At 36.9% G+C, this 13,026-nt stretch overlaps 1 protein-coding gene across 1 annotated transcript; it reads right to left on the reverse strand.

Moving 5' to 3' along the window:
- Nucleotides 1–1,646, reverse strand: LOC118438769 (gastrula zinc finger protein XlCGF26.1-like). The gene is made up of 3 exons (XM_035859500.1): nucleotides 1,526–1,646; nucleotides 654–1,399; nucleotides 1–574 (listed from the first exon to the last, which is right to left on the reverse strand). The coding sequence occupies exons 1-3, from the start codon at nucleotides 1,644–1,646 to the stop codon at nucleotides 182–184; spliced, it is 1,260 nt and encodes a 419-aa protein (XP_035715393.1). The 3' UTR covers nucleotides 1–181.
- Nucleotides 1,647–13,026: the final 11,380 nt, after the last annotated feature.

Below are 13,026 nucleotides of genomic sequence, written 5' to 3' on the forward strand. Positions count from 1 at the left end.
TATACAGTTAATAAATTCCCAATTTATTTCAACCTCAGTTAGAATCTACCCCGTAATCACTTATACATACGCTTTCATGTTAGGTGATATCCAGAATGTTTTCAAAATTTATGATCGCACTGTTTAGTTTTGTGGTTCTTCAAAGATCCGAAGTTTCTCGCAGCCAATTTTCCACATAGATTTAACTCCACCCCGTCTCTTCCGTGTGGGTCCCGATGTGTTCATATAATTTTTCCTTTGCTGCAAATAGTTTGCCACAAAAGTAGCAAATTAATCCACACCCGCCGACATGATAATGTATCACGTGATCCCTCAGTGCGGGTTCTGTAAAAGCTGAAAATGGACACTGCTTTACGTGACATTTGTAAGGCTTCTCGTTCGTATGAATTTTCCTAATGTGTAAGTGAAGCACGTATTCGCTCGAAAAATCCCTACCGCACATCGTGCAATGGTAATTCCTTTCCGAGAAGTGCACCTGTCTCACGTGGTAGTTGATGTACGTCTGCGAGAGGAAAGATTTGCCACAGATTGGACACTTGTACGTTCTCCGAGGTTCCGTCGGGTGTAGAAATTTCTGCACAATAAATTTCAAAATACTTACTAGGACATTATAATTACCGCTCTTGGCGTTAGCAGCAATACTTTTTAATTACCTGGTGGTTATTTAGAACTTGTTTATTGCTAAACGAACTATAGCATTTGGTGCAGTTGAACGGTTTCTCGGTCGTGTGCATCCTCACATGATCGTGATAGTGGCTATTCGTTGTTCTATGAAACATGAACGGGCAGAAGTAACATTGCTTCGTTTTCTTACTATTATTCCTTAATTTCAGGTGAACTTTCAACAGTATTTTATTCTTAGAAGTCGCACCACACCCCGAAATTGGACAAGGGAGACGCGGATTGTTCTGATTGTTGTGCTTCTCGGCAATGTGTTGGATTAAGCTGGCCCTCCAACGGTATTGCGCGGGGCATTGGGGACATTTGAATTCTTTCCGGGTGGAATGCGACCTCTCGTGTTGGGCAAGGTTTGCCTTTTGATTAAACGATTTCCCGCAGGTGGAGCATTTGAAGAGAAATTTATTTGAATGCTTCCGTGCGACATGTTTCGCCAAGGTGTCTTTTCTTTTGAAGGTGGTGTCGCAATGGGCACAAGGAAAGGGACGTACGGTACCGTGGATCGTTTTGTAATGGAAGGAGGCGACCTGGTCGGTGGAAAATTTTTTTCCGCATCCTGGAAACACACAGGGAAATCCTTTCTGTTGATGGGTTAGTTCAATGTGAGATGAGAGGCGTTTGTCGCCAATGAATATTCGGTGACAGTGGGGGCAGGGGAGACGATCCCGGTTAGCTTGGTGGACCTTGAAATGGTTCGTCAGGTCGATCCTCTTCGCAAAGTCTGTGGAATATGTATTATAATTTTTACGTTTAGAGGACGTGCAGTTGGTTGGTAGATACAAAGAAGTAAATTCATGAAATTGTGGAGAAAATAAATAATTTCAGATTTCTCAGGTAATATTTATACCTTTTCCACACTCCCGGCAGCGGTATTGTTTCTCCTTCAGATGAACTCGTTGAAGATGCGCAGCACGATAATAGTCGACCTTAAACGCTTTTCCACAAAATTCACAGATGAACGGTTTCATAGTCGTGTGAACATTTCTGATGTGATTTTTTAAAGTGTGTTTTTGGTGGAACGAATTTTGACAATTGTCGCAGCGAAAGGGTCGCTCTCTTTGGGAATCGTCTAGATGTATTTCCTCATGCGTGGCACAATTTTTCGCACTGTAAAATTTTTTGTGACACACTTTGCACGAACAGGTTTTCACAGCCATGTGTATTCTACGGATGTGCTGGCGTCGGGCACTCGATGTCGTGAAGCACTTGTCGCAGTGGGGGCATATGTGAGACATTTTGATACTTTGAGAGAAACGAATTATTATGTGGTGAATTGTGTCATAAATGTGAACGAAACTGGACTGAAGGGGAAGTTATTACTTTATACCTGTGTGGAGTAAGAATTGAGGACAGACTGAAGGGCAATCAGCATTCTGGGAAATAAATTTTTATGGCATGGTCAGATACAAAATTGGAACAATATATACCCAATGTGGGTATATATCGCACTGTTGGTACCACAACTTGTGGTACCACTTGTGGTTGGTACCACAACTATAGGATATAAGAGTTACAGAGAAGGCCGAGCAAACAAGACATTCCGTGGATTCATAAGGGTCGAAAAAAGCCTAGTCTGCAACTTTGTTAAGTATGGTAGTAGTTAACCTTTCTATTTTTAGCAGAGGCTAATTTGGATAGATTGCAATATTTCGTTGCCGACAACTTGTTGTTGGTAATAAGATTATATAGTGGTCCTGAAAAAGGAACCTATTTTGTAGTATGGAAAATGCGAACCTTTCGGGCATTATATCCGATGAAATATAAATTTTAAGAAGTTAGAACCAAATGCTTTGTATTTACCATGCCGTGTCGAACGGTGCTGGTAACAAATGGTTAAGTGATGTATATAAGTCCCATCCTAAATTGACAGAGTTTTCTTTTTACATAGATGCCCAACTACATACCTTTATATGTTTTCAATAGCGTTGACATGTATCTGGCTATTTTTGTGAAGCCTTGTGCGAAGTGAAGGGTGGAAAAGAGAATGGAAATTGGAAATGACCCTTTAGTCGGTTTTTCTCAGAAGGGTATTTTCACCAAGGGTGAGAAACCCTTGAACAGTTTCAGCTCATCCTTACGTGCAATAGTGTGTATTTTATCCAGTTGTAGTTATCTTGGGAGGGCGAGTAGTAGTAGACTGCAATAGTGTTAAATGATTTTTCGTCTGCAAAGGTGATGTTTTGACTGGTTTAATTAATTAATTAATAATAGAAAATAAAAAAGTTCAATACACTTTAATAATCTCAATCAGTAATAAATGTAAAGTATGGATGCAAATTTGTCTATATTCCAGGGCAAAATCTTCCAGTAAAAGATCTATCCAATTGGGATAAGCAATCTCAATCAATCTCAATCTTACAAATCAACGTTTTCTGGTGAGACGTAAATTTTCCAATAAGTCATTATGATTTCATAAATTCTTAAAAAATTGTATTGGTCTAGTAACTGTCAAGAAACCGGAGGTACAGATATTTCTTCCTCCAGCGCATACTTTGTTGTGAAAAGTCCAAATTGGAAAATGAGACCATACCACTGCGAATATCGCACTTGTGGGAAGTCATTTATGAGAAAAGACCACTTGGACCCACATTCCACGACCCACTCTTCCCTTCGCCCTTTACCGTGCACCAAATGCCCAAAAAATTTCAAAAACAAATCAGCTCTTGCAACCAACATTAAAACCCACGATCAAGAGCGTTCATACCAATGCGATTTCCCCCACTGTGGAAAGTCTTTCCGGTCAATGGGAAATCTTCGCTTGCATCAAACAACTCACGAAGACCGCGAAAAGTTTAAAATATTTGAATGCCCCTCCTGTCCGAGACGGTTTGCGAAACCTGCTCATTTAAAATCTCATGAGGAAGCGGTTCACCTAAAGCTTAAACCGTTCGGGTGCCCCTTGTGTTCGAGAACTTTCTATAATAAAGAAAATATGAATAATCACCTGCGCTTTGTACACCTTAGGGAGAAACCACTAAAATGTGACGAGTGTGGGAAGGAATATAGAACCAAGATTACGCTACACGCTCACCGCGAAACTCATAAAAGTCTCAGCGACCGGACCTCTTATCCTTGTCGAGTTTCCGGATGCGGGAAAATATTTCGGCAACAGTTGACTTTAAAAGGGCACCACAATAAGCACCATGCAGGAGGAGGATTTACCTGCGGAGTGGCGAATTGTCTGAAAAAGTTTACTTTGAAGGGAAACATGAGACGTCACGAGGCTCTTCACGGCCGCCAAACAGATTTTAGTTGTGTAAAATGCGCGAAAATCTTCTCCAACTTAAAGTTATTGGAAAAACATGGGAAAATTATGCATGGAAAGCGGCACAAGTGCGAACATGATAAGTGTGTCATGGATTTTTATGATCTGACCAGCCTGTTCAGACACCAGAAGACTCATCTGGCCCGACTGAAGTGCTATTTTTGTCCCAAACTTTCTAAAACCCATCAGGAGAGAGATAATCATCTCCGAATTCATATTATGGAGCGCCCATACTCCTGCCAGATTTTAAACTGTGGGTATACCAGCGGGCAAAGCAGCAATTTGCGAAATCACGAAAAGACCCATTGCAAGGCTCGGGCTAGGTTTCAGTGTGACTTGTGCCCAAAGGAATTTTTGACGAAGGGATCCTTAAACAAACATAACAACAGGGTACATCTTAAATTAAAACCTTTTCCTTGCACTTTCTGCGGAAGAGGATTTTATAACCGGGACGGGTTGAAGGTTCACATTTCTGGCTTCCACTTGCAGGAAAGACCTTACAAGTGTGGCGCTTGTGGGGCGGAATTCACAATGAAGTGCACTTTGCAAAGCCATTGGGACTCGCATCATGCCGTCAATCGTAAGTTGTACGAGTGCGTTTCATGCGGAAAGACGTTTTTGAGAAGGATATCACTACAACAGCACACAGAATCGGAGCACAGTGGTGGGGAAGGGTTCAGATGTAGGTTTGAGGGGTGCGATAAAGTGGCGAAAACTTTGAAGCAATTAAAACGACACGAAGGAACGCATGTTAGGAGAGGAATTTCGTGTTCGTAGTTTTCGAAATGATATTAGTTTTTTCAGACGAAAGGGTTAAGCAAGTACATTTGAATTTGGGTTTGAGACATTGTATTTAGCATGCAGCAGGGTGTTTCATTTAAAAAAAGCCTGCTGAAAAACACAGTAAACGCCGTGATTGTTAAAGCGTCAAAAAATTAATTCGGAAATAAGTACGTTAAATACAAATAATTGTTACTATTTAAAAGAGTATTTAAGTTTCAAATTGGCCCATTGTACTCACAACTTGGACTTTCAATGAGACCACCAAGATGTCACCTAATTTTATTCCAATTTCGTCTCATCTCAGGTCACCTTATCTAACTTTAATATTAAGTGACTCGTATAAAAGTTATGAAACTTTTTCATTTAACTTTTTATTTCTTTTGTTGAACGCTATTAAAATTATTTATAATTTTTATTGTGAATTTAAATTTATATTATGTCACCTATAGTATATTTATTACCACATAATTTTTCTGACACCGTCGACACCGTCAATTAGAAATGTTCAAATATTGTAATTCTGATCTTATTAACTTTTGCATAGAAAACTCCTGCATTTTTTGGCTTCATTAATTTCAATCAAGTTTAATGTACATAAACACTTTGTATGCACATATACAGTAAATAAGATTGTTCAATATAAAATTTTATGGAATGTTAATAAAATAATCACAAAGTCGCCCATTTTTATAAAAAACTGTGTCCTCAAACCAAAATGTGTCAGGAATTTTAATTACAACCAATACCCGCCATCAATTTAGGGGACAAAATCGCGCAACCTTGAAAGAACACGTGCTCCGCGATCTGGCCGATGCTGATGGCAAGTATGCCAAGTTTTATGCCCGTTTCCAAGACGAAGCTCGGTTTCTGGCAGGCGCTGCGTATGATGTAGTGATGAACATCAGTCAGGGCAAACCTGTTAATACGGACAGCGGGTTGATTACGATGCCCCAGGTATTTTCTTGTCTTACAATGCAATGCCGTGAACTGTTTATCTCCAATCTTAATGGGACTAATTTTAATTTGTTCACATCCAAAAATAAGCGGACCCGTATTTTTGCTCTAGCGGTAATGCGCGCATTTGAGCGCCTGGCGGGAGATTCAAATAATTTTTCAGCCAAATTTTCGGATTTTAAAATCGCTGTAACTTTTTGAATTTTGGCGCAAATTTAAAAATTTAAGAACATGTATGCTTAGAATTGCCTGTTTTAGTTTTTAAAAATCCATTTTCAAAATTTTTTGAAAACTCGAATTTTTATCAAGTTTTGGGAATTTTAAAACTCTTGGAAAATTGCAAAATCTATAAAATTTGAAATTTTTAGAAATTCCAAAAACTATTATTTTTACTAAATATAGGAGATAATTCTAAGAATACATATTTTTAATTTTTTAAAAATTCAAAATTCAAAAAGTTATAGCGATTTTAAAATCCGAAAATTTGGCTGAAAAATTATTTGAATCTCCCGCCTGGCGCTCAAATGCGCGCATTATCGCTAGAGCAAAAATACGGGTCCGCTTATTTTTGGATGTGAACAAATTAAAACTTGTCCCATTAAGATTGGAGATAAACAGTTCACGGCATTGCATTGTTAGTGTGAAAAGGGATACCGTTAGGATGAAGCTTTTGATGAGTCGGTATACGAAATATGTCATCCAAGAGAAGAAACTCGGGCAGAACCCCTTAGTTACGAGGTATCCTTGGTACATGGATAACAGCGAGTACACCAGGCTTATTAAGAAGGGCCTCGCGAAGTTGTGGGAGAGCGGGATTTATAAAAATTGGGATACAAATTTTGATTACTTTCGAGCCATATTTCTCTTGAGGGAGAGTGACAAAAGAAATAACAAGTGCAGTATGAATTACTATGGCATATTTGTAATGAGTGGGGCTGGCATGGTAACTGGGAACGAGTATGAGAGCGAGTTTAGTCCGGTGAAGACGGATAATTTAAAACTTTGTTTTATCTTGTTTTTTGTGGGGGTTTTTTGTGGGGTTGTTTGCCACTTTGTTGAGTACTGTAACCATGTGTTTCCTAGATGGATGGAATTAATGGCGTTCAAGTTTGTTTATTTACCATAATTATTAGATATATTAGGAATCACTTCTGTGAATGTGTCTCTTTCATACAGCTCCGTCATAAACAAAGTTAAAATAATTAACAAATGTTCAAGCGATTCTAGTTAATATGAACGAAAAAACTCGTTATGTAATTATCAACTAAGTTACATAATTTGAAATTTACCCGTAAAGGTAACAATCCAACTGTAAAGAAGCACATAAGGAAATACATTATTCTATTAGCTAAATCGACAGGGCCAAACTTACATTGCGCCAATTTTAACTTGATTCTATCAAATTTACTTATTTTCCAAGAACTGATCTAGTACCTAAAATGGAACTAAATCAGTTCTTGGATTTAGTACCTTGGTACTTAAAATACTGGATATGTCCCAGGGACGAATCTGGTTGATTGGCATATTGTATCTTAAATTCCTTGGGCATCCTTTCCTCTTGTAACAAAAAATTTTAAAAAATTTCCATATCTTTAGAATAACAAAATGGAATCCTTCCCCAATTTATGTACATATGCTAGGAAATAATTATGAATAAGCGCTTATTAAGAAGTGGATACCCTGTGAATTCAAATAAGTAGTAACGAGATCGTGCTGTCGACAGTTTCCATAGCCATCGTTAGTGTATTACTTTTTTTGGCTGTGAAGAATGTATAGTTTTCTAACCCTATCGGTATTTCATAAGGCTTCATCGCCTTCAATATTTTAAAATGTATCTTCCTCTCTCTAGCTGTTACAATTTTTCTGATCACATCAAACTTAGCAAGACCACGAAGACAACATTTAGTACCGCTGTGAACCATCGCAAACATTTCCCAACTTATTTTGATTGCAATTAGAATGTCTAAAAATCCAATCGTAGCAACGACAAGCATGCCTGCGGACAATTGATGGTTTAACCTAATCAATAAAAAAGCGATACAGATTAACGCTAAATTCATACCAAGTACACCGACAAGTATGCAATTTCTCATTATGGGTTCTACAATATTGAACGCGATATGGCCGCATTTCAACCATGCAACTAAAATGTTCAAGTCGTACGATTTACGAATTTGCGTTACAAATAAGGGACCCAAATTTAGCAGAGTGCTTGAGCAGTGAAGAATATAAATGACGGAGGCAACCCCAAAGCTCATCATTCGGGCGTTATGGTAGGAGCCTATTGCGTTCATTATGTAGCATGTCAACAATACCTGAAGGTTGGTGGCAGGCATTACGCCACGTAGTTCGACTTGAGAAGATACGTGTCGAAAAATGTAAGAGATAGGATCCAGCTCAAAGAACATTAGGAAAAGGACGATAACGTGGAGAAATAGGTGAGTTGTTACAACAAATAAAGACATCAACACGGATAAAATGGCCAAGTCGGTATTTTTAAGGAACTTCGATGAAGCATTTCCATATTGAGTTTTGAACTCTGTAAATTTAAGAAAACTTGGAAATAAATATGCGATATTTTGTAATTAATTGTTTTGCAAACCAATCAAACCAAGGTAAGTATTACTTAAAACAGAAATGAAAATGATACCTTTTCGTAAATGCCAGTAAGCGCTTACAGTCCGTTCCCAGATTTGAAGACAAAGCGGATTCAGCGTGACTGTGCAATATCCATAGATTGACAAGGCACCGATGGCGATAAAAAGAATCCAAGTCCAGAAACGCACATCTGTCCAGAAATGGTCATCCTCTCCGCTTAGACAATAAATTCCTGCTGTGCTCACTGTTGCCATAATTAAACTTAATAACACCGGGATAAATTTTGAAATAGCGTATTTCATTTTGACAGGCTGTAAGTGAATTGTCCCCCTTCGTCGGACAAATTGATATGGGAGTTTGTAAGGAAGAGGGTAGTGGTCCGTGTAAAAGTATTGGACAAGGAGACACAAGCCAGCGGGTGTGTTCCCTTGTAAGATTAGATCCATGGAGAAGTTCTGTTGGATATTTTGTTATGTAAGTACATAGGCTTGACAGCAAAAATATTAAGTTTGGGTTCATACAACTATTTAGGTCAATTTTAGAGTAAGAATTCTTCGAGACTTTGGTGGAAGATGTTAAGCACTTTTGGCCATGTTCCTTCCGAATTGAAACTTTGGTTAGATTTCCAGAAAGGTTTTTGGGCGAATTGGGTACCTGCTTATACTTGGCAGCTAATATGCTTGTGGACGGCCTTTGGCTAATAGTTTTGACGGTCTATCTCTACGATTTACTTATTGATGGAATGTATTTTTAAGCTATTAAACATAATTAATTCGACCAAAGAGTTTAGGAAACCTCCAAACGAATAAATAAGAAAGGTTCTAGTCAAGCCGATTGCCTAATACAAATTAAAAGATAATGCGTTCAAGTTATAAAATATTACTTCTATATAAATATTACTTGTAGAACAATGTATTTAATATGGGGTTCAGCTGGAAGCTTCAATTGAATAATGGTTTTAGTAAATCTTGCTCAACTTTCGTCGAGAAAAGAAATTAATATTTTACTGCGAAGGAAAATATGGAGAAGGAATATGGATTAAAATTGTTGTGTTATCGTAGCTTCTCTAGAATTGGAAGTATAAATTTTAAATTTATCTGAAGCAGTTGAGCCTACAAATAAAAATTGGTTAAAGTATGTCTGATTGCTTATGTCGATAAATAGTTTAACATTAAATAGAAATAAATTTCTGAAATAAATAAAATTAATAAATATTTAGAAATAGTTTATATTCATTTTTATTAAGTTTTAATCTCTAGACGAATTGAATTAAATAGATAGTTTTATCTTGCATTTTTTCAGGACGTTTAAATTGTATGTATGAGTACCGATTTTCAAATTCACAGTAAATTGAAAGAAAAAAGTCTTTTTAAATATCCCATTTTCCCATTTCAGTTTTATCTGTCTGAAAATGAATTATTTTCCTGTAGAACACATTACAGGGATTGGTGGGTCGACAAATTTGTTCAATCTAGCGCTGCTGGTAATATGAGAGAATCAAATCAAATCTCATAATGAGATGAATTTGAGATGACATGGAAAATAAATGAGATGAAGTACTGATTTAGTCGATTGAGATTAGTTGAGGTGACGGTTCCATGAGATGATATCATTTTATAACAAATGTACTAATCTAATCATCTTCTCCTAACATAAACTCACAAAATGAATCATAACGATTGATGAAATCCGTGTTTATTTTGATTTTTCTATTTTTTCCCATTTACTTTCATGGTGCATGGACGTATATGTGAAACATATAGTATGTTGTTACCCAAGCTATTGTTAAATTCTGAGTGTCCGTGTGGCGAGACGTTTTGAGATACGAGGATGCGGTAAAAAGAATCGTGACCACCAGCAAAAAGCAGGGATAGGGGACGCAAACGGTTTTCCAAAATTTCGAATATGTTTTGACCTATTGACCTTTATATGTCAAATGGTCACTGGGACACTAATTTCTATTTCAAATGATTTCGGTAAATGATAGAGGAAAATAGACAACAGGGTTACATCCACGACTAAAATAGCTACGACTTTTGGTCGAAACTTTTTTTCATACAGTGTCTCTCTAAGGCGCGAAAATTCGAAACGTCTATTTTGGGGTCATTTCATTGTGCATCAGAGCAGCATGTCGAAATTTTGATTTTTCTTCCATTTTCTTGATGGAATCGTAATCCTGGAGGTTATGCGGAGTGCCCTCGTCAGGACCTATTTTTCGAAATAAGGCTTCCCTGCGGCGCCAGGTTCGAATCTTTGAAAAGTTTCGAAATGTAAGATGCTGATTTCTAATCAATGCTACATGCAAGCCGTTATATTTTAGGCAACTAAAATAAAACTGAACTGCCTTAGGGACAATCTGGCTTAGATTTCTCTCCTGAACAACCTTTTCGAAATTGACCTGCTTTTCACCTACGCCGGGATATTTCAAATTCGAGTGTGCACAATCTAACATGGTGTTAAAAAATAGATTATTTCGCGGTTTTACCGCATAGCTTGTATAAGTATCCAAATACCTACATTTATGAACCATGGATTATCTAAGTACTTCCAATACCCAATTTATTCAAAAATCTAAATCCATAAAATTCCTTAATAACTAATAACCTCCTTGTTAAGCTTTCATATTACCTGGTGAAATCTATACACACACATTCATCACAATGACAACTAAATAATTATGCAATGACTAACTACTCAATACTTTACTTCCGGTTTAAATCAGTAGTAATGATATCGTGTTATCAACAACATACATGGCCATCTTCAGTTCATTACTTATTTTCGCTCGGAAGAAAGTACAGTTTCCCAAACCTATCACAATCTCATACGGCTTCATCGCTTTGACAATTTTTAGATGGATCCTTCTCGCTCTTGTTGTTCTAAGTAATTTTATCTAGCACGTTTAGCTTAACAAGACAATTTATACAGCATCTTGTATCACTGTTTACCGTTGCAAGAATTCCCCAAACGATTTTAACCAAGCATACGATGCTAAAAAATCCAATTAAGGCCGCAAAAGACATAACTGTGGACAACTGATGGTTCAATCTGATCAATATAATAGTGATACAGATCAACCCCAAGTTCATACCAAGTACGCCCAGCAGTATAGAATTTCTCATTATTTGCTCTATGATATTGTAACCAATTTGACCGCATTTCAACCAAGCAATTAAAATGTTCAGGTCGTACAATTTTATAATTTTCGTGAGAAATAGGGGCCCCAGTTTAAGTAATGTGTTTATACAATGAAGATTATAAATGACATGGGCAACCGTGTAGCAAATCATTCTTGCATTATGGTATGTGCCAATTACATTAGTTATTTATGTAGCATGCTAAAAATACCAGAAAGCGGGTACAAGTACTGAGTATAGGTATTTCTAATTGAACCGATACGTATTGAAAAATGTATGTTGTTGGTTCCAGCTCCAAGAACATTAGAAAAAGTACACCAAGAGGAATATAGACGTATGTCGTCAACACGAATAACGAGCTCAGAATGGATAAAATCTTCAGGTCGGTACTTTTGAGGAAGGAGTAGGGTCCATTTGGGGTGTTTTTCGGCCACCGACTTTTATTTTTTATTTTTGTAGGGTATGATGTGAGAAGTCTAAATAAATATGATAGAGTTGGAAAAAATCATCCCAAACCACTTTTCTGGCACCAAAACCATGATTTTCGACGAGTCCCTTTTTTTGACGTTTGGCGAGCCATATCTCTGAACTGACGCAGATTTCGATATAACTGTTAATATGAAAAATGTAGGTACCTACCTTAGGCACCTAAAAAATATTATACTAACATTTGGAAATCAAATGACGAGAAGTTGCAAAATTAAATGTATAAATTTTCGTGAAAAAATCTCAGATTTTCTTAACTTGTTCATTTTCTATCATATCCTGGCCATCGATTACAATCAAACTAATGACTTAATTAATTGCCTATAGCATGTGACTATAATGTAAAAAAAATCTGGCGCTGAAAGAGCCACCCTTCCTTAGTTAAAAATTGCCGAAGTTGAAAAAAAACGTATGTAAATTTCTGTACCAAGGTAACATAGTAATGCTTATCGACATTATTAAAGCCCGGAATCTTTATTTAACAGTACCAAAAATGCAGTTACGCATATTCTAGAAATATGCAAGACCAAGGACTGGTACTATGCTGCAGTATTGCTTTGATAAAAATCGACGAAAGTGAAAATATAAGATTATAGCGATAAAATCGACAAAAAATTGAGTTATTGATTTTTTATGGCAATTTAGAAACTTGCCTGCTACCTTAGACGATGTTTACAATATAGACTCACTGATACTGAATGTTACTTAAGTGATTACGCTGTAAGATATTTGTGAAAAGATGACACAAAATTAGAAGCAAAACTTTTCTCGAAAAATTGGAGACTTTTGAAGGTTATAAGTATTTTTGTAGCCTCTCAGTGATCGAGTGTACCCCAACTAATGATTTTATGAAATGCCTATGATATGCGTGCATAACATATCAAACAAGTCAAGTTTGAAAGTGTCACCGGTTCTCTAATAAAAATCCTTTATGTTGACTTACCGCTAATTTCACGAACAATTATAATTTCAGTTCCTCAAGATACCATACCAGATATGAATCCTGATAAAGTCATAATGCACGTGTAGCGATATCCTTAATTAATTTTTACAAAATGGATTATAGATCAGGAGCATCGCGGATTTCTAAACTTGATCAAACTCAATTTTTTGTCGATTTTATCG

The sequence above is a fragment of the Folsomia candida genome, unplaced genomic scaffold (assembly GCF_002217175.1).
Source record: "Folsomia candida strain VU population unplaced genomic scaffold, ASM221717v1 Fcan01_Sc026, whole genome shotgun sequence".
Lineage (NCBI taxonomy): Eukaryota > Metazoa > Arthropoda > Collembola > Entomobryomorpha > Isotomidae > Folsomia > Folsomia candida.